The sequence below is a fragment of the Meriones unguiculatus genome, chromosome 2 (assembly GCF_030254825.1).
Source record: "Meriones unguiculatus strain TT.TT164.6M chromosome 2, Bangor_MerUng_6.1, whole genome shotgun sequence".
Classification (NCBI taxonomy): domain Eukaryota; kingdom Metazoa; phylum Chordata; class Mammalia; order Rodentia; family Muridae; genus Meriones; species Meriones unguiculatus.
The window spans coordinates 62,473,739-62,497,062 of NC_083350.1; the positions used below are offsets into that span (position 1 = coordinate 62,473,739).

General features: G+C 41.4%; 1 protein-coding gene across 8 annotated transcripts in view; it reads right to left on the reverse strand.

The window, feature by feature from the left end:
• The window catches only part of Fhod3 (formin homology 2 domain containing 3), a 410,673-nt gene that overhangs the window by 77,662 nt on the left and 309,687 nt on the right, over positions 1-23,324 (reverse strand). For all 8 annotated transcript variants that reach the window (XM_060377581.1, XM_060377579.1, XM_060377576.1 and 5 more), the window contains one exon: positions 18,682-18,786. In XM_060377581.1, coding sequence (XP_060233564.1) covers positions 18,682-18,786 — 105 coding nt within the window. The remainder of the gene's footprint in view (positions 1-18,681; positions 18,787-23,324) is intronic.

Here is a 23,324-nt window from a genome sequence, read left to right on the forward strand (position 1 = left end):
CTCAGAGACCAGAAGCAGACCCAACCCAGCAGAAAATCTCTGGGGCTTGCTGACCAGCCAGCCCAGTCAACTTAGCAAGCTCTAGGCCAGTTGGAGACCCTGTTTCAAAAACACAGAATGGACAGTTCCCGAGGAAAGACATTTAAAGTTGCCTTCTGCACCCCCTGTCTGGCATACATTCACACACGTATGCACCGACACACCTACATGCTCACAAACTCACTTCCCTGACTCTTGAATCCAGGCCAATCACATGGCTTGTGCTGCTCAAAGCAGTAACAGAAGCATCACTTGGAGGCCTAGTCTTGAATAGTGTTTCCACACAGATGCTAACACCTCTGTCAGCCTTGGGTGTCACAAAGCACCACAGTGTAAGCAAGACTGAGAGCGGTGGCCACACAACCCGCCTTGTGGTATGATCTCCTGTCCACTCAGCTAAGAACTAGACAATTGCTCGACTTAGACAGCTAGAAAGCCCAGAAAGCCCAGCTGATCATCAACACCTGCATAAAACAAGTTGGACCTAGATTCCCTGTCGAAATGAGCATGGCCAATATTACCATGGAAGACAGCCAGGAGGTTAACACATGGCTGCTATTTTTAATAATTAATTTTACATGTTACCTACATGCACTAGAACTGACCCAAACAAGATGGGACATGAGAACATTTCCTCCTATTTCTCATCAGAAGATGCTGGGATTGTTTTTGTTTTTTGTGGCCTCCAATAAAATCTAAATGTGGGAACAATAAAACTTACTCTATAATCTTATCTACTTGCTAAACTCATCCATCACCATACCCAATAGTCTTCTGCCAAGCAAGCCATTCAAGACCAAGTTTCAAATTCTAAGAGGTATCATGGCTTAGTCCTGGAAAATCCTATGCTGAATACAGATGGGGCTAACAAAGCTAAAAGTGTAAGACCTCGGAAAAGTATATTATACAACAAAGCCCAGGAATGAAGAAATACTGCATGTCCAACAAGGTTAAATTTATGATTCAGAAGTGCCAATGTGTGAAAAGAAATTTATGGGTGTGTGTGCATATGTGTGTGTGTGTGTGTGTGTGTGTGTGTGTGTGTGTGTGTAAACAACCATTCTAACCAAACCCCATGGACTTGATTAGGCACTTACAATAGATATAAAAGCCCAGCTGAGAGAGTAAAGCGTCACTGTAGAACACTGATTAGTGGGCTTGAAAAACATCGACAGAGCAGTAAAGCTTGGGAAAGTCATTCAACATGCAATTAGAGTGATCATAAGAAAGGAGAGCTGAAAAAAATTTTAAAGAAATAGACACTGAAAGTGTCTCAAATAACAAGAATTATAGACCACCAGTTCCAAGGATCTCATTAACAAGAAATATCAAGGAAACCATATCAATACATATCAAATTCAAATTGCTAAAAATCAATGGCAAGAAGATAATCTCAAAAGCAGCTCTAGCAAATGGATATTCCTCACAAAGAGCAACAGTGAAGGTGGTAAATTGTTGTCAAAATCAATGGGAGGCAGAAAGAAAGAAAGAACGTAACCTAAGAGACAGAAAGTACCCTAAGAACTCCATCAACATAGTTTTTTTGGGGGGAGAGAGGTAAAGAGTCATACTTTATTTAAACTAGAAATTTTTTTTTGTTTAAATTGCACCAAGAATTATCTAGTTTACATGGGTTTGTAAAGAAAAAAGTCTTTAGAATAATGAACACATACATTGAAATATCTACCTGGAAATACTTACATTATGCTAAAAAGAAGACTCACCCAGACTAATAAAAATAGGCACTAAAAATTGACAGAGATAAGTAAATGAAAAAAAGTACAGATTAAACAAATATAATAGTAATGATGTAAAGTCGATTAATCGATACTTAAAATAAATTTAATCAATAATCACATTAAATATAAATGGTCTAAACACTCTACTTAGCAGGCAGAGACTGTCAGATTAAAATTAAAAGTCAGTAAATTGCCTACACTAATCCCACTTAAATCTAAAACTTAATTTATATTCAAATGAAAGCATAGAAAAAATAGATTGATGATTAAAGTATTTTTATCAGGGATAAAGCAAGCCATTTCAATATGATAAAAGACCTCGGTCACCAGAAGGATGTAACAATTATAAACATTTATGTACCAATAAATGAGCTTTGACATTAAAAGAAAAATTAGTCTATAAGAGATAAGTAAATATAAAATTATAGGATGGAATTTTGTCACTATTTTTTCAGAAATTGATGGAACATGCAGATGAATAATCACTAAGGCCATAGAACACCAAATCAATCCCAGCATGCAAACTGACATTTATTGGACATTCCATCCCACATCAGGAAACATACTCTTCGCAAGCAATCTCAGAAAATTTTCTATGAGAGAAGATAGCCTGAGCTGTGAGGTAAAACTCACCACGTTTAAAAGAGTTAAAGAATATACATGTATGTTATTTGTAATTTCAATAACATCAATATTGAATAAAAGTTTGTAAACCTACAAGTATTCATGAATTAAAGAAACACTTTAAAATAACCCATGGGTAATGAGAAAATATAAAGAAGAAACTTAGAAACATTCTGAACTATCAGAGATAAATATAAGCAATAGACTGAGGAATAGAGCTGAAAGAGCACTCACAGGGAAATTTCCCATGCTAAATGACATGTTTTTGGGGGTCTAAAATCAATGACTTATTCCCCAACTTAAGATAAAAAAAAGAACGCAAAACCCAGCATATTTCATGTAATGTAATCAAAAGAAAGAAAAAATAGACTAGAAATTAACAGAAAGAGAGAAAAGGAATAAAAAACTGAAAATGGCACGTTGTCTTTCTCCTGGAAATAAAGGGTTGGTTCAACATACATAAGTAAATAAATATAAATTATGTAAGTGTACTTAAAGATAAAAATCATTCGATCATTTCAATATATACAGAATTCAACACACTTTCATGATAAAAGTTCTAAAAAGAGTTTGATGAGAGGGAACGCACATCAACACAGTAAGCATTATATATGGCAAACCCACAGCTGACATTATCCTAAATGAAGAAAAACTCAAAGCAAGCTTAATAAAATCAGGAATGAGACAGGGAGTCTGCTGCCACCACTCCTTTCTCAAAATAGTGATGGAGGCACCAACTGGAGCAATAAGACAAGGGAAGGAAATTAAGGGGATATAAACAGGAAATTAAGTCAAATTATCCCTATTTGCAGATGATATCATACATAACAGAACCCAAAAATTCTACCAGAAAACTTCTAGAAACAACAATCTCAGCAAAGGAGCAGGTACAAACTAACATTTAAAAGTCAATAGCCTTTCTATATGACAACAAAGATCATGGACAAACTTCTATTTATAACATGCAAGACAACAAAATACTTAAAATATACACCTAACCATGGAGGTAAATGACCTCTACAATAAAAACTTCAAAATTTGAAGAAAGAGAGATACTTAAAAATGGAAAGATATCCCTGGTTCATGGATTGGTAGAAATAATATGAAAATGGCCATCCTACCAAAAGCAATTCATAGAAGCATGACAATGGCCAGCATGCAAGATATGCATAAAGGTACAATAAATGGCACTCATGTATCAATGGCGACCAAGAGCTGTCTAATTGGATATAAGGTCCACTCGCCAGGAGGAAAGTAATTTTGGATACTGGAAAGCTAGCAGCTTCCCATGACATGAGAGGTCATGGACTTTATTTATTTTTTTTTTCAATGCAGTTTATTCAGGAACATTGAACAATCCTCGGACCCCGGGGAAAGCCAGCCCACAGCTTAAATAGCCTCTGGGTAGCCAACCCAGGCGTGCCACGGGGGCAATGCAGATAGGTCCACATACATGGAAGCAAGCCAGATCCTCGGCCTTAGCCAAATGTGGAGTTGTTCGTGACAGAGAGCACTCACCATCGGGAAGGTGGAAGGCGGAAACCAGCTCCATCTTCAAGGCATAGCATTCTGCAGCTCTCTACAGTTCCCCCCCTTTGTTTTAGACGCATCAGGCAAGAGTAGAGGTCTGATCTCTGATATTAGAAATAAATTGGGACCTTGTACAGATGTTCATTTAGGTGTCATCCACCCAAAGAGCATCAGACCCGTCCAATACCTCCCTCTCAGAGGCGGGACCTGGGGCATCAACCCGCATGCAATCAGACATGCTCTTTAAAAAAGAGTCTACTACTGCCACTTTGCTAGACCCATATAATCCTTTACTATATTCTAAATCTTGTCCTTAAATGAGTATTGCTACCAACCTTCATCAGAGAAGCCTCTCTTACAGCAAATGGGGACCACCACAGAAAATCACAACTGGACACAATGTGGAAATCAATGGATTGTGGAGAGCCCAATCCCAATGGGTACATCTACATCACAGCTTTTGTATTTGTGGCTCGGGGGACATCTCGCAAAAGGAGATGGAAATACTGTAAGCACCAGAACACTAGGAAGTTGGCTGTGAAAAATCTCTCCTAGAAATGACTATGTAAACAAGATGAGGACAATGGCAATATAAGTAGACATGATGGAGAGGGGAAAACTTTGGGGACTCTTACCCCTAAATAAAAAACTGCAGGTAGCTAATGACTACTGGGAGAAGAATTAGCTTTCCCAGGGATGAACTCCCTTATTGTTGCCAAATTCAGAGTTGTCAGCCTTGAAACCATACACACAGAACAACAAAAATGGACTCAGTAAATTTCATTTATACGTAACTGCGCATACACACATAAATATATGTTGCATATATATGTAATAATGATAATCAAAAGAAAAAAGGCTATCAAGTTGAGAGCTGGGGAGCATGGGAGTGGGAAATAACTTGGGAGAAGAAACTGTCCTGTCCTCTCTGGTGCCACCGTTTATGTGAGTGGAGTATCAGGGAACCAGTCGTTGGGAAGAGAGAAAGGAAGGCATCAGGGATCCACTGTCCTTCTAGAGGATATGTCCCCAGTGACCTAAAGCATTCTCTCAGTGGCTCTACCTTCACAAGGTTCAACTGCCTCCTGACAGTACCAGGCCATTAATACTTGGTCCTTTGGTGGATACTCAACATTCAAGCTATAGTATCTGACACTAGGAAACGTAAAAATCTTTCACATTTGCCAGGTCGTAGCCAGGAAAAACGGGATGGAATAAACAAGTCCCAGAGCTAATTCCAAGAACATGCTACTGTCTTCCATCACCACTGCGGCAACACCTGCTGTCCAGAGGGCTAGGCTGTAAGTTCCAGGCTCCTTTTGCTTTCTCTTCTTTAGCAGTTTGCACACTTGTTTCCACACAGCTCTGAGCTTCCAGGCCATGGGAGGGAATTGAGGGTCTAAGCAGGGAGCTAGGGAGGTGGGTCCCCCAGGGAGTCTCATATTACCTGACTGGCTCATGAGCCGGCTCAGAGCCATTCCTTTAGGCCCTGGCTGTCCTCAGGCTTCAGCAATCTGCTGGCCGCTGTTACTGGCCATGACCTTGGCACAGAGCAAGTCTTGCCTGTTCTCTCCTTCCCTCTGAATTTCCAGCCTTCTGTCCAAGACCATGAGTTCTTCAGCACAAAGGAGGCCAGTCCTCTCTTGTCATGGCTCCAGGTCCCCATGGCTTCATGACTCTGCATTCTCCTGGCAGTTCCCAGAAGCACTGACTGCCACCAGCTGTCTGGCAGGTCTGGCTGACAGGCTGACAGGTTGACAGGCTGATGTCCATCCTTCCCATCTCTGTCTCCCACTTGGGGCCAATACTCTATTTATTTGCATACTTGCCTCATCTCTGACCACCAGATTTACTTTACACCATCTCCTACCTCATCCAGTTCTTCCAGAATCATGTTCTAAAGAATGGCACACTTGTAAGTGGATATTAGTCATGTAATATAGGATAAATATACTAAAAGCTATAGTCCTAAAGAAGCTAAACAACAAGGAGGACCCTAGAGAAGATGCTTAATCTTCATTCAGAAGGGCAAACATGATAGACATCAGAAGTAGCAGAGGACAAGGAACAGGACAGGAGTCTTCCACAGAGGACCTCTGAAAGACTCTACCCACCAGGGTATATAAAGAGATACTGAGACTCATAGCCAAACTTTAGTCAGAATCCTTATGGAAGAAGAGGGAGATAGAAAGACCAGGAGGGGACGGGAACTCCACAAAGAGAACAACAGAGGCAAAATACCTGGGCCCAGGGAGGCCTGCAGAGACTGATACTCCAACCAAGGACCATGCATGGAGAGGACCTAGACCCCATGTTCAAAGGAAGCCCATTGGCTGCTCAGTCTCCAAGTGGGTTCCCTAGTAAGGGGTACAGGGGCTGTCTCTGACACGAACTCAGTGGCTGGCTCTTTTATCACTTCTCCCTGGACTGTATAGTCTTGTTAGGCCACAGAGGAAGACAATGCAGCCAGTCCTGACGAGACCTCATAGGATAGGGTGGTCAGAAAGAAGGGGAGGAGGATCTCTCCTGTCAGGGGACTAGGGAAAGGTCCTAGGGGGAGAAGAGGGAGGGTAAGTGGGACTGGGAGATGAGGGAGCAGGCTGCAGCAGGGATACAGAGTGAATAAATTGTAGTAAATAAATATATAAATAAAAATTAATTAAAAAAAAAAGAACTGCACAGACTCATTCTGTTTCCTTAGCTTCCCTTGACTGTCTTCCCTTACCTTCATCAAGTAAATCTCAGGGAAAATTGCCAGTTTATCTTATGCTGGCAGCTCAGTTTCACACACTCCTCAACAGTGTCCCACTGAAAGACAGCTCTTCCTGCTTGCATGGCCTTGCATCCCTCCTCTGGATGGCCTGTCTTTTCCTAGCCCAGCTTTCTTTATGGTAGTTAGGACAATAGAAACTCTGTATTTGTTGGCTCATTTTTTGGTAATAAACATGTAGTTCCTAGGAAGCTGAGGACTAGGTGTGATTTCAACGACGGTAGAGTCACATGTCGACGCACAGAGCTCACACTCAGAAAGTAGCTGTTATATTCAAATAATGGCTTTGTGGGACTATTTTCCCTGCACACAGAATGTCCAAAATCAAACCAGAAGCTCAGGGGCCTCATTGCTAGGTTGGAGGGAATCATGGGAAAGGTAAAGTGTACCAGCATTGGGGTGTATTTACTAAATGGGAAATGGTATGCAATCTTCTTTCTAATCTGCAGTCTTTGTATAATATCAGTGGTAAACAGAGACAACTGCGAATTATTTGTCCCACAACCAGAGCATGAAGAATAGGGTAGTACCACATAAGGCTTACTTCATAGCGCTTAGTAGCTGTCCCTCTGATGAAGTGAAGATCACATCAGTATTTTCTCTGAACAGTGATACTAAGCCTCGGTGTATATACAAACTCTGCTCTCATTTACAAACATAATTATAATAGGATACTTAAGGTTACTGCCACTTCCTCTATGTAAATGAGGGAGGAAAACTATGCAAATCCCACTGTCCAAAGGAAGAAAACAGGAAGCAGAGGTTATAAACTATGCATGTACTTGTTATTTGGCAAAGGTATAGGCCGTGAGCTGGTTGTTGGACTGTGACTACTGGGAAGCAAGGCTTCGGCTAAAGCTCACGTAGCTGAAAGGACAGCAAGAGAAATAAATGAATATTGCTGGAGTGTGGAGCACCGAGGGCAGAAGGCCAAGACCATGGAACAGCATGAAATGCTCCCAGCAAATACATACTAAAAAAATCTTGGAAAGTCACATGAAGACTTGGTTCTCCAGGCTATCATTTTGCTTAATATTTTCTCCAAGTCTCTTAACAAAGTGACTGGTCAAGGAAAGTGAGCCATCTTTACTACATGGCTTTGAAGGTCAAGGTACATGATCATAGACCACAGGAGGTAAGTGAGCCCTGCTTTAGAAGCCTAGGGATAAATGTATACATCCAAAATACATTCAACGTGGACAAGTCAGGAACACTTTGTAGGCCAAATATCATTTTCTTTGGTCTTAGTTTATAAAGAAGAATCAAATGAGGAGAGGAGAGAACAATGAATTTGAAAGAGGAGCTTCAGGGCATCCTGGTATACTCATAAGATAATTTCCTTGGAGCTGAAGTACTGTTAGAATGCACATGTTAATGGCAACAGGTTGGAAGTTCCATATAGCACCCAGATATGAGAGCTCCCACCTGCAAGACACAGGGCCTGCCACTAGACAGCAAGGAGGCAGTCAAGATTTCCAAGGACGAAAAGTCGCCCACTCAGAGCTGTATTTCAGACAGGAAATGGGATGTAGCCTACGGCAGTGCCCAATTCCCAGCATGATTTGATTCTTGAACTACAGCAGTAATGATAAGCAGTCAGATTCCACACAGATGTGATAGCAAAACCCTGCAGTCCCTGTTGAAGACAGGAGTTCTTGAGCTAGTCAGGGGCTGCTGCAGCGAGAGCCCAGGGCCTCTAGAGCACAAAGTCATAATGTGGGGTTACAAGACCCTATATAAACTTACTCCATCAGTGGGACCTGCATTCCTCCTCTTGTGCACTTTGGATGAAATGCAATGGATTAATTAGGTCCACATTTTGCTTTCCAGAGCCTCTTATTGCTTGTAATGAGATTGTTATCAAGTCCTAGTGGCATGCAAACGGGAACCCCATAGCACCAAGAGCAAACAGTTCCTTCAGCCGAATGGCACAGCTTCTACTGCATTGCTTTCTTTTTGTTAAGGTGACTTTAGGTGTCATCATGAAGAAAGGTGATGCCCTTTACACTGCATTCCATGCTATTTGGGTTTTTTTTTTTTCAGCCATATTTAGTTTAATTTTTTTTCTTTATCTAGGTTGATCAACCAGTTTAAATTTTTAAATGCTCCATTGGACAGTAGACATCTCAACTCCACTGACACAATTAAAAACAACAGCAACAAAAAATTCTAAGCAGATCAAGTGATAGAACACAGCCAGCTAGTATTTGGGATGCAGAAAAGCACAGAGATCACATCTCTGTAAAGAGTGGTGACTTGAAACCCCAGACCAGGAGGACAATGAAACACATGGAGACACTAGCAAGGTCAGCACAAGAAGTCCAGCCAAAGCAGACAAGGAAAAGAAGACACAAGCATGGGGCCCATGCAGAACAGATAGTCCATCTGCAGAAGGCAATCAGGATGAGGAAGACACCAGTGCCAGCAAACTACACATACAAGTCAAAAAGGCATGGCTAGTGGCTGAGCAAAAGGAGAGCAGCAGTAACCACACGGGAAGGAAATACATGAAAGCAGAAATGATGGACCACACAGGATGGAATAGTCACCACACAGTGGTACACGTGACGCAAGGGGTCAGAGGAAGTAAGAATTCAATGAAGGGCCTGAGCCGGAAGCAGAAGCCGCTGCTTAGACCAGCTGCCTGCTCCCCACACCCCCAAATATTACTGTGCCCTTTATTTCAGCAACGTCCATCATCTCTCAAAACGTTACAATAGCGCAGGGTAAAATTGACAGCAGACCTGTTTCAAAGCAGTGCTCTATAGTCATCTGTTACCAAACACGGGAAGGAAGAAGCTCCTGATAACCTAGAAAACTGATCTAAGCAGATGGACTTTCGGAGGAGATGGGAGCTACTCCTCAGGAACTGGGCTGCAGACATCAACACATAAACAAGCTTGCCTTCCTTCCTATTGACAATAAGAAAGGAAGACAAACGCAGTATTGGAACAAGGAGAAAAACTGAGGTTGGGACCCTTCCTCTGCCAAAGTAATTTCCAGGCAGGGTAAATTCTTTAGATATGAAAAATGTAGAAAAAGTAATGCTAGAAGGACTCACAAGAGAAACAGATTTCTTCAATAGAAACACAAAACCTAGAAGACAGTAGGGAGTGATACCTAGCACATTTAGCAGGTAAATGTGTCTAGCTGTTCCATTGTCAATGTGACAGAATCTAGAATCACCTGGGAGATAAACCTATGGGCATGCCTGTGAGGCAGTTTCTACATTAAGTTAATAAAGAAGAGAGCCACCTTAAATATGGAAGGTACCATCTATGGTCTGGGAACCTAGACTGAAAGAAAAGGAGAAAGTAAGCAAGTTACTCTGCTTCTTGGCTACAGATGGAACATGGCTAGTTGCCTCTTACATATGCTGCCATGCCTTTTCCAAAGTTATAGACCATTTTCTTCAACTGTGAGCCAAGGTAAATACTTCCCTAAACTAATGCAACATCAAAAACTTCATAGATAGAATTTAAAGGATCCATTGTGGCTTATGAAGTGCTTTTGCAACTCAAAACGGAAAAAACACAGTGACAATGAGCCAGAAATAGAAAACAAGAAAAACATTCAACACAATGCAAGTAAGTCACAGATTTACTGATGTACAACTATGCAAGCAGAGATTTACTTGTATACAGGGCCGGTGGAGGCACCATGCTGAGGGATTACACTCCACAGAACAGATCTGGTATGAAGGAGGTTTATTGTGGGCTTGGGAAAAGGGATAAAGTGAGGGCAGAGAAAAAGAGAAAGAAAGGGAATGCAGGGAGGGAAAGGGGGGCCACCAATGACAGCGAGAGAGAGAGGGAGAGAGACAGACAGACAGACAGACAGAGAAAGACAGAGATACAGAGAGAGAGAGAGAGACAGGGAGAGTGCAGGGACAGAAGAACAGAGAGATCAAAAGAGCTGGGGTGGCAGGCAAGTCCTTTTTATCCCCCAACACCTGGCAGTAGTACCAGGTGATAATGTAAGATGTTGCCAGGACCCTAACTAAAGGCAGGCTAATAGGATTGCCTGTGAACTAACATTACTACCTCTTGACAAAGATATGGGAAACTAGGCTTTCTCACCACTATATTGAAAATAAAAATTGATGCTGTCTTTATGGCTCATACTTTGACAAAAAATTCAAAACTCAAAATTTTAAAAGTATAACTCCTTTTGAGACAGGATCTCAGGTAGCCCAAAATACCCTCAAATTCACTATGTAGCGGAGGATGATCTTTAATTCAAAAGCCTCTTGCCTTTACCTCCCGAAGTGCTGAGAATGTATCGCTATTTTGATTTACTAAATCCATTTTTAGGAATTATATTAGGATTATCCTTCAGATAATCACACTTGTGCAAAATGACATGTTCTGAGAACTACCCCCCCCCACACACACACTACATAGCACTCATCAGCAAAAGACTGGGGAGCATTAATATGGGTGGGCTGGGGTGAAATAGTATGCAGAGAAAAGCAGTATGATGAGCTGTTAAAAAGAATGCCTCAGCTCCAAACACTGCTATGGAAGGAGGTCGGAGACAGGCTTATCAAGAGAAAAGGCAAGGCAAGGGAAAGCTTGGATGGCATGTGAACATCTGTGTAAATGATCCAGAACATCAGCATCATTATATAAAGATATACACTGGTCTCAGAAGTACAGAATCACTAGGATTGTCCCTTCTCAAGGACAGGAAGAAATACCACTACCATTGTCTTCCCTTCCAAACTTAATATTTCATACAGTACACATGTAAAGTCACAATCAGTGAGTTTAAAATAGCTTCATCCACATTACACTCTAGTAGCGCCACTTTGGAGGTCATATACTCAAAAGAGTTAAAATTCAGGATCTTAAAAAGATGTGTCTCCTTCTTCTGATGTCCATCCTCTTTGCCTTTCCGGATGGGGATTGAACATTTTAGTTAGGGTCCTCTCTCTTGCTTAGTTTCTTTAGATGCACAGGTTTTAGTGGGTTTGTCCTATGTTGTATGTCTATATGAGTGAGTATATACCATGTGTGTCTTTTTGCTTCTGGGACAACTCACTCAGGATGATCCTTTCCAGATCCCACCATTTACCTGCAAATTTCATGATTTCCTTATTTTTCATTGCTGAGTAATATTCCATTGTGTAGATGTACCACAATTTCTGCATCCATTCTTCAGTTGAGGGGCATCTGGGTTGTTTCCAGCTTCTGGCTATTACAAATAAAGCTGCTACAAACATGGTTGAGGAAATGTCCTTTTTGTGTACTTGAGCCTCTTTTGGATATATGCCCAGTAGTGGTATGGCTGGATCTTGAGGAAGCGCTATTCCTAGTTGTCTGAGAAAGCGCGAGATTGATTTCCAGAGTGGTTGTACAAGTTTACATTCCCACCAGCAGTGGAGAAGGGTTCCCCTTTCTCCACAACCTCTCCAGCATGTGTTGTCACTTGAGTTTTTGATCTTGGCCATTCTCATGGGTGTACAGGAAACAACCTAGGAACCTACCACAGAGGGCCTCTGAAAGCCTCTGCCCTTCAGACTATCAAAGCAGATGCTGAGCCTGATGGGCAACTGTTGGGCAGAGTGAATGGAATTTTAGGTAAGAACTGGGAAATAGTAAGAGCTGGAAAGGACAGGGTCTCCACAAGGAGAGAACAGGAAAATTTGAACACAGGGAACTTCCCAGAGACTCATACTCCAACCAAGGACTATTCATGGAGATAACCCAGAACCCCTGCACAGATGTAGCCCAGGGCAGTTCAGAGTCCAATTGGGTTACATAGTAATGTGAAGAGGGACTGCCTCTGACATAATCTGATTGGCCTGTTCTTTGATCACCTCCCTCTGGGGGGGAGCAGCCTTACCAGGCCATAGTAGAGGACAATGCAGCCACTTTTGATGTGAACTGACAGACTAAGATCAGAAAGGAGAGGAGAACCTCCCCTATTAGTGGACTTGGGGAGTGGCATGCAAGCAGAGGGAGGAGGGAGGGTGGGATTGGGAGGGGAGGAGGGAGGGGCTTATGGGGGGGATGCAGAATGAATAAAGTGTAATTGAAAAAAAAAAAGATGTGTCTCATCATAGAATCACTGACAACAGTCACCATATGGGCATAAGGTATATGTTCCTCAACAGATGACTGAATGATGAACAGAGGAAGAAAATAACATATGAAAATTCAATGGAGAAATATTTAAAAACAACTAAGTATTGCTATTTACAATTAGCATGAGTGGGTTCTGTGCGATTTAACCAGTCATTCAATGAAAGACAACATACAAAACACTACATGGCTCTTTTGAGATTTGTTTGTTTGCTTGCTTAGCTATTTATTGTGAAGTACTAGCGACTTAACCTCGGGCCTCTCACGTGGCAGAAAAGCATTTTATTACTGAGCTACATCCCCAAGCCTTCATAATCCCTCTTGTATGAGACAGCTAAAACATCAAAAGATGCAAATGAAGACTATAGAACAGGGGTTACCAGGAGACTGGGGAAAGGGGATATGGGGAGTTTCTGTTGAGTGGGTATACAGTGACAGCTATACAGATAAGTGAGAGGTATGCTATAATAGCAGGATGCCTGCGGATAGGATGCCCCTGCCTAGGAAGGTGGATCCTGTGCTGACTCTCTGATCACACACCACACAGCATCCTGCCTCATTATCCCTTCTAACTTTTTAAGGGGATGTCATTACTGGGTTTGTCCTCTCCTAGGAAGAAGGAAAACCTCTACAGGGACAACCATATAACCAGGACATTCTGAGAATCCACGGCTTCTGGACATTATTCTGAAAAGCAGGTAGGCAACTCCTGCCTACAGTACGCAATGGCACCATCTCAAGTAGGAAGACAGAGTTCATACTAATGACCTAATGATACATTAGGTCCCTCGGTGGTCAGCATGCCCAGAGGAAGTCCTTCCTACAAGCCGGCCCCAAGGATCCTCCAAGGTCCTCCTACTAAGCAGTTCTGTGTAGGCCTCTCCTAAGCGAAGGCTCTAATCTAACCATAAGGACAGATTGTCTTGAGTTACCTTTAACCCCTCATGTCCACTCACTCAACGTGCTTAGTCTAACCACAAGCCAGCAGCCGCCTGCCACCATTTCTGAAAAGACCCACAAGATGGAGACAGCACTGCAGGGAGAAAAATGAGTGTTCTGCTTATCCCAAAGCCTATGGTCCCAAACGTTCATTGTGGTTGTTGTTTGTTTGTTTCTTTGAATACTTGAAATGAATGGTTCAAATATTCCTTTAATTTTGTTGTCTTTCAGAAAAAATATTTAGAATTTCTCTGCACAAAAAGCACATTTTCCAAATTGAGGCATTTTTTTTTTTTGAGGCATTTTTTAAAAGTCTGATTTCATTACACAGTTGCATCTTATAGCCTTGAGGATATTTTCAAACAGTTCCAGCTTTCTTGTTTTGTTTTGGCACAATCTAACTTCCAATTTCATGAAAATTAGGGCTGTGCTCTCTTTCTAGAAGACTGCTTTAAATGACCCTGTCACAGAATTAGAGATGGATTTACCTTAATATCCTTGTGCTGATTTAATTTTATAAACCTTTTTCTTCAGTATTTACTCCCTGGGTCAATGTATCTGTGATGGCTAATCTTGGTTATCAACCTGACTACATCTGGAATTAAAGAAAATGTAAGCATCTGGGCACACCTGTGAGGACGTTTTCTTGATTGGATTGTTGGAGGTGGGACGATAACCTACCCTAAATCCAGATCATCTTTGGTCAGAAGAACCACAGTAAGCCTGGGCCACACCTGGTGGCAACCAACATAAAAGGATGTGGAAGAAGTAAGGTTTTGCTTTTTGCCTGCTTGGCATTACTCTCTCTGACAAGTCCATCTATCCTGCTGCCGAGGTATTCCTTCACTGGTATTAGAACCTACTTCTTTGGGATTCCAGTGTAGACCAAAAACCAGCTAAGACAAGCCTCACAGCCTGCATATGCACTAGATTCCTGGCCTTCTAGTCAGGAGACAGCCATTGTTGGATTAACCAGACCATAGCCTATAACCTTTTCCTATGAAGCCCTTTTAGCATGTGGATTCATTCTATCAGCTTTGTTTCTCTAGAGAACCCTGACTAATACAGTATAATTCCAAGTTTTTTTTTTTTTTTTAATTTTTTTTTTTTTTTTTAATTCCAAGTTTTATGAACATCCAACATGTTAACATTCCTAAACAAGCCTGAGGAATGGAAAACTTTAAGTTCATGATGAGGTGTCCTTTGATTTTCCTAGGACTTTGAAAATTCAGTCTCATTTTCAAATCAAGATTATGAGAGTTCTAAAGTTCTAGACTTGAGTAGGGTTCAGGCATTAAATTTACTAGGTTTTGGGGGTGGTGATTGCAAACAGAAGATACAGGTTTTCTCCTTGCAAAACCGAGACTATTGTTCATAATATTTAAGTATATTTCCTGAGCTGTTTCTTTTTACTCTTAGTCACACATGGATATATATGATATCAATAATAAATCTTATAAATTCTATTGAGTATGTGTCTCAGTAAAAAGTTATGTTTCTCAACAGAGCAAAGAATACTGATAGATATGCAATTGCACTGAAAACAACAATCAAAGAATTCAGCAATCAAACAATAAATCAAATAAAATGTCCATTTTTGTGATTGCAATGAATATAATACACTCAGGCAACAGTGGGAAAAATGTGAATTGTTATCCAGTGGTCCAATGTATCCATCTAACTTCTCTCTGTTTGTCCTTCTAATTAGTCAGCATCTACTAACATCTATGTATTATCTCTCTACCTGCCTATTATCCATCCATCTGTCCACCTAACTCTCCCTATATCCTATCATCTACCCACATACTGGTCATCAATCTATTTATGTATTTTTATCTACTTATCTGCCTCTTGGTTATCTATCTTTTATTTATCTATCTCTACCAAACATCCATCTGTCTTTTTATTTATCTATTTATCATCTATTTTTATATCTATCAAGTATAATTCAATCAACCCATCTATCACCTTTCTATATATTTTTACAGTCATAAAACAATAAGCTATCAATACTAGAGTAAGAAGTAGTCAGATTTAATGGATTCCTGGGACAATAAAACTTCACATTTGTCATTTCAAGTCATTATCACACTATTTCAAAACCTCACACAGTGGTTTCCAGAAGGATATGAAGATATAAAGAAAGGAATCTGTGTTACTAGCCAGTGGGCAGCAGCAAGGCTGACCAAGTTTCTGTGGCAATAGTGTGCCATGAGCAAGAAAAGGAGCCTAGGAAATGGCTCCTGCCACTGTTGGATAGCTCCCCAAGTGCCACTTAGATGCCTCACACCTTTTATGCCTCATCCTGAATTGTTTATGAAGTTGCTACCCTGACATGCTTTTCTTTTAGCATGTCTTTTTTTAAAGATAGATTTATTTATTATTTATACAGTGTTCTGCCTACAAGTGAGAAGATGGCACCAGATCTCACTATAGATGGTTGTGAGCCACCAGGTGGTTGCTGGAAATTGAACTCAAGACCTTTGGAAAAACACCCAGTACTTTTAACCTCTGAGCCATCTCTCCAGCCCCTTCTAGCATGTCTTAATCTTTGTTTCAGATAGACAGGCCAGAGTGGGATGCTCAAGTGAGTACTTTTGGAATATGGATCCAGACCTTGCAGCTCCGTGAGGGCTAGAGGCTGGGGTTTCTGAAGTTGGGGAAGTAGACCACACTGGGCCACCCTTTTTAAGTTCTGAGAGTAACATCTCTAAATCTTGGGGCTTTGGACCCATGGAGCTCCTGCCCTTATAACAGTTTGGGTGTACCCCCAAACTGGTGATTGGGTGATTTACTGGATTCTTCAGCCAATGCTTATCATGGTTCTGCCATGGACAGGCCCAGGTACTGTGGTGGCCACAATGGCAGAAACTGCTTTATCACCAAAAGAACTGGTCAACTAGCAAACATAAAACTTGTAATGCCAGGCATACTCAACATTCCTCACTGGGTACCCAAACCCTACATCTGATATGACACAGATAATCTCCACTGAAACCTCCCCAAGATGATAAGTAATTTACTTAATCTCAAGGAGACTGTAACCTATGCTAAAGACAGCATCATCAACTGATTTCCCCAAGTCCTGACTTTGCCTAAGTAGCCCCAATTTAGGGTCATCCTTGGCTGTGAAATCTGAGAGTTTGATATGGATTGATTTAGTGTCATGGGCCAGGAGTGTCTGAGCCTTACTCTATGGGTTAAGAACATACATACATTAATTTTGTAAGACATTGTGTCACAAGGTTGTCATCTACAAAGTTCATGCACAAGAACAGGAATCAAGTTACAACACACCCACACATACACACACACACACACACACACACGCCCCATACATAACACACCCCACCTCCCTTTCCCCACACAAATATCTCTTAAACTGTTAGATAAGTTTACAGTTTTGTATTGGGATATATTAATAGCTATCCTGAGCCATGAGTTAGGTATGCCTGAGAGGCAAACTCCACTAGACACCGCTTCTTCCTGTAACTATAAGATTTTGTTTGTTCCACACCTAAGCCAAACCTCCTATGCTCAGTAAAACACTCCCACATACACAAAAGAGAATATAAATGTACTGATCCCCCTTTTTAAAAAGATGGTAATTGAGGCAAGTGACTGCTGTAGCCATTCATGTCTAGAAGCCCAGAGATGTACTACCATCCTTTCCCTGACCACTGCCCTGGCTGCAGACAACCAACTTCCTGCAGCACTCTTGTGTGGCCAGTTTTCTTTCCTCATCAAAATCACCCTCCAAAGGGTTGGTGTAATCAGTATTTTACCCTCAGGGGTAAGTAGCTTCCCAGTGAGTGAGTTGGAAATCTAAACCTCTTCTCCAACTCTGCACTCTTGCCATTAAGGGTAACTGCTTTTAATTGTTCTAAAATTACAGGTCTTACCTTTCCTTTGTAAACACATCCTTGCATAACCACTGGCTTCCAGGAGTAATAATCAGTGAGTTTCTGGTGGTCTAATTCGCTTGCCAAGGTAAATTCCTTCCATGCACCCATACAATTCTTCTCTCTTTTGGTAGGTCTTAGACTAATTACATAGCACCTCGGTGGGCCCACTTCCTTCTGATCTACATAGATTTAGTCATTCAAAGCTGAAAACAACATCTCTGAGACAAATTGCAGAGCTCGTGTAGTATTTAGAACCATCTTTAAAGGGCAACACAAGACAGCCATGCCTACATATTTTAGAAGAAATGTTTAACTTTATTTTTTATGTATATGAGTGTTTCTCTTGTGTACATACATATGTACCATATGCAGGTTTGGCGCCCACATAGGGCAGAAGGGAGTATTGGATCCCCTGAAACTGGAGTTACAGACAGTTGGTGGTGGGTGCTAGAAATCAAACCCAGATCCTCTGGGGGAAAAGCCAGTGCTCTTAATGGCCAAGCCATCTCTCTCCATCCCTAGATGAAGATATTATCTGTGGAAAGTATACAGGAGGTGGCATTGTAACAAAAACAGGACATCATCTCAAATGAAATATCTGCTTAGTAAATAACGTGGCTGAGAGAGAAACTGATCTTCTAGAGGAAAATTCTTCAGAATGTGCCTTTTACTTATACTTTTAACCATTCTTTTTGTTTTCCTGTATTTTTATTTATTTATTCTCTGTGTATCCCTAGCTATCCTGGAACTTGATCTGTAGACCAGACTCAGAGATCCTCCTGCCTCTGCCTCCTCAGTGCTGAGATTAAAGGAATGCACCATTGCCACCACCTCCTGGCCCTTTGTTTATTTTAAGATAGAGTTCCATGTAGTCCAGGCTGTCCTCAAATTTACCAGAAAGCTGAACATGACCTTGAACTTGACTTCTGCTCCAATCTACCAGGTGCAAAGATAACAGGCTTACCATGACTGGCCTCCTCTGATCACTCTTAATACAGTTGATTTTCTCACTTGAGCAAAGGGAGATAACACCATGCCCACAAACTCACCTGGCATCCTGTGGGGATGAGAAGGGTGATGTAGATGATGGGGACACACTGGGTCCAGATGAGGGTCTGGAGGATTGGAAGGAGTTGTTGCTGAAGTTACTGTATCTAAAAAACACAAAGGTTTGGATTGGATACAAAACAAACAAACAACAACAACAAAAAAAAACAGACAAAATAAGTGAACAATAAATATAAATAAGATTTAGCAAACCATCTAGCTTTTTGCAAGAAAAATATTTCTGAAGATGCTATTATGAATAGTGATTATTTAAAGTTTATTATAGTTATTAAAAGCTACAGAGATTTACTGCATTAAAGCCTTCCAAACTCCAAAACCACTGGGTAGCAGGATTCATAACAATGGGTTTCAGAGGAGTCATCACATGTTCTATTATTTTATAAATGCACATTAAAGTTAATTGTGAACATAAATCAAGAACCCAAACTGTGTCCATCTGAGCTATGAGGTTCTTCCTTGCTATTTGTGATAGCACAATTAGAATTCCATCACAGACCTGCAGAACTAACATTTGCTTGACTGAAAAAAACATCATATTACTGCAAATTCTGCCATAGATTCTTTTGAATCCATCTTGTTCCTATCCTATAATCCCATAGCATGGCCTTCTGGACTCGCCTATTGCTTAGAGATATAGGCATCCATCTATTATCCTGACTGAAACCTGCAGTGGCTACAATAAAATGAACTTTGATCTTTTCCCAGCCACCTCTATCAAACAGATGTCAGGATTTGTAGAATTCTGGAGCTTTCTGTCCTCAGGAATGATGCCCTTCAGCAGCTTCTTATATGCAGCTGTCATCACTCAGGGCAACTCCCAGGAAATAAATCATAAGCTGAGCTCTTAGATAAAGCTGGAATTCATGTAACACAGCTTTGATCCCTACTTATCTTGTCACAGGCAAGGCTAACTCATTCCTTTAACTGCTTAGGGACATTGTGTTAGGAAGTGTAAGACCCTGAGGGTCACTGTGATGAACACATATGAAGATCTTCTTGGACATGAGAAGTGTAGGCTGAACTACCATCAACTGAAAAGTAAGTAGACTTTAAGGATATCTTGTGAGATGTTAGCACCAGAAAACCACTTCAACATTTCTAGTGTTTACATGAGAAGATATCACATATGAAAATACTCAATGGTATATTATTTAGCTTATGGTAATAATTCAACCAGATATGAGGCAAGAATGGCCAAAGAAGCATGGATTCTTATTCATTGATGAACTGTTCTGCCACCTTAAAAATATAACCAATTTTATAATTGGCATCATGGGAAATGTTGATCAATGGACTGGATGGAAACAACAAGATATAATATAGTTTAGTCACATTGTGCAAAAAATATTTTCAAAAGTAAAGATCATTTAAAAATTCTGTTCATAGGCTATCTACTTTTAAAAAGTGGGAGATGGATACAAAATTTCAAATGTTAATAATAAATGACTACAATAGAAAATATTCATATTTCCCTACTCTAGTCTGTGCCTCTCACTCTGGCAGCTTGGCCCTTGCTTCATCTATCTGTGTGTTACCACATGTCAGGTGTGTGCATTCAGATGCGGGCCCTCCCAACTGAGACTCAGACCACAGGGTTGGTCATTGTTCTGTTCTACTAATATGTCACTTTCACAGTTCTTGGTTTCTGGGGACTGATTCCCCTTTTTTTCTCTTCTTCTTCCTCCCTCAAACTGCTTTCAGGTCATGCTGAGATCGAACCTGGGATTTTACAAATGGTAGGTGAATACTCTAACACTGAGCTACATCCTTAGATCTTTTTCTCATTTCTTATTTCAGGACAAGGTCTTCCTATGTCTCTTAGGCTGGCTTTGAACCCATGATTCTCTGAGATTGCAGGATTTTCTCTTTTCTTTAAAAAATCCATCTCTACATGTCTAGTAGGTTAATTGCTTCTCCAGGTCAGCACTGGTTTAATTTTTTTCAGAAGGATTCACAAACCATAGGCCAAGTAGAAGGCAGAAAAGCAGAGAGAGAAGGTGAGGACAGGGCATCAGGTGCTGCCACAGGAATGGGAGAAGGTGGCAACAGGATGAATAGAGCCAACCAGAGCCGGATGCTGCTGCCACACAGGCTCCCCGCCTGGCTGCTCACTAGCTGCCTGGACACTTGCATGTTACCCTGGCCACTGAAACTCACACGCCAACTGCATGTGGATATCCTGCTGAATGTTTTCACAGGATCATGTTGCTAAAATTATGTCTAAATGACGCTATGGAAATACACCGTGCACAATGTGTTTTTCCCTCCTTTGGTTTTTCTAATGGCCAAGTAATTAATTCAAATGCCTCAGAGCCTGCCCAGTTTTGCTTCTCAATTTCAGCCAAACTGACTGGATCATAATTCACTGTTCAGCATTTTGTGTGTGAGGAGGGGAGGCTTCACTATAATGACTAAGGGGTTGGTCTCTATTACAACCTCTTCAATTGCAGTCAGCTACTGATTAGCCAGATCTATGGCCACACAGACCCACAAACCCACAGCAACTGGACATCAGAAAGCTCAACTTGCCCCACCAACAACCCTGAGACTGATCAGACTAATGGCTACCTTTCCCTACTTAACCTAAGGCAGGCTTCACTCAGGCACGTGACTATGTTTTACAACACACAAATACTGTCAACTGGATGATTTACAAGTTTCTGTTCTCCTCATTCCCAAGGACTGTATGTGCTAATGAAGCCTGGAAGAAGTAAGGATCCAGGAAAGAACAGGTACTGACATCATTCCCAGAAAGTACAGAATCACCACAACAGGCTGATCCTTTGCTGGGAAAGCTGAAGTTGCCAGTATCTTCCTCCAGGCCAAGCTTTAGCGAGCCCTTAACTTGTACACATGTATTGTGTGAGAAGGCAGAAGGCTCACAGCTGGACTCACTGTGGAAAAACAGTGCAAGATCACCATAATGTCAGGATTTGGGACTTGGGAGAGGCCTACAGGGAGCCCAGAGGTCTGAGTAAGAACAAGGAAGAGGTGGTGTGGAGACTTGAATGTGGGGTGTGAGGCATGAAGCATTACTCAAGGTGGTCTCTAAATGGACACGATACCCCCTCCTCCTAGGTCTTGAATTTATTCTAAGTATGGCTTCTTTAGCTGGCTCCAGCTGAGCAGTTCTGACTGGCCCCCTTCTCTGGCCTGCCTTTCCTTCTACCATAGCCTCCCACCTTTATAAAGGAGAAGAAACATCTTTCAGCAGACTGAATCCACGTGGGCCTGGCAAACCTTCAAGGTGCCAATGGAAGGAACTATCTGGGAAGCCATCAGTCCAGCAGGAATTACTGAAGGTACAAGAGCAGGGGGAAGAGGTGGTGGAGGAGGAGCTATGTCCATTCAGAGACCGTTATATTCTCCAAAACTATTTCAACTTGTGCATATGTTAAAAAACAAAAACAAAACAAAACAAAAACAAACTTTAGACAAGCTACTTAATATGTTGATGGAAATTTCAAGACTCTTCTAGATTGTATGTAACCCAAAGAAGTTGCCAGTCACAGATTAACCCTTTAGTTATTAAGTGGGATGGCTGAAGACTTTGGAAGACTGGCCATTTCATGGTGGGAAGAGCTTTCTGTGGTCAAGGTTTATTAGACTTCATTTGAAACAAAGTTAAAATTCTTGACAGTCACTGAGGCTTGGCAGTCTCCATATCACAGGCTCTGGTAAACTCTTTACAGCTGTTGACAAGACTCTGTCTGAATACTCACAGCAGTGTTACAAGCCCGGGAGGACAGCCATTGAGCTACAGTGGGACAACTCAGAGGAGAGCCTGGAACAGGCTGCCTGGTACTGAAACCATCTCTCCACACAGATGGACTTGGACCAGTTTCTTACCACAAGTAGGAGCTAGTGATGGATCCTTTCTTCCTTCCTTCCTTCCTTCCTTTCTTTCTTTCTTTCTTTCTTTCTTTCTTTCTTTCTTTCTCTTTCGGCTTCTTTTATTTTATTTTTATTTTTTTATTAATTACAGTTTATTCACTTTGTATTTCCCGTAGCTCTCTCCCTCCTCCCTTCCCAATCTCACCCTTCCTCCCCCTTCTCCACCTATGTCCCTGCCCAAGTCCACTAATGGGGGAGGTCCTCCTTCCCTATCTTCTGATCCTAGCCTATCAGGTCTCATCAGGACTGGCTGCATTGTCTTCCTCTGTGGCCTGATAAGGCTGCTCCCCCTTCAGAGGGAGGTGATCAAAGAGCAGGCCAATCAGTTCATGTCAGAGACAGTCCCTGTTCCCATTACTATGGAACCCATTTGGAGACTGAACTGCCATGGGCTACATCTGTGCAGGGGTTCTAGGTTATCTCCATGAATGGTCCTTGGTTGGAGTATCAGTCTCAGAAAAGACTCCTGTGCCCAGATTTTTTGGTTCTGTTGTTCTCCTTGTGAAGTTCCTGTCCTCTCCAGGAGCCTGTTTCTTAAGGACTAGGTGAGACTGCAAAGCACCAACTTCATGGGAAATAGAAAGCCTGACTCATAATAAATGCTTAGCAAAGTTTGCTCTATCGTTATTCTTCTAAGATGGAGAACATAAACACAATCAAAGACTGTGGCTACGGATTACAGGAATACAAAGTTTTGGACATAGTAAGTTAAATGAAATGTATTATTAGA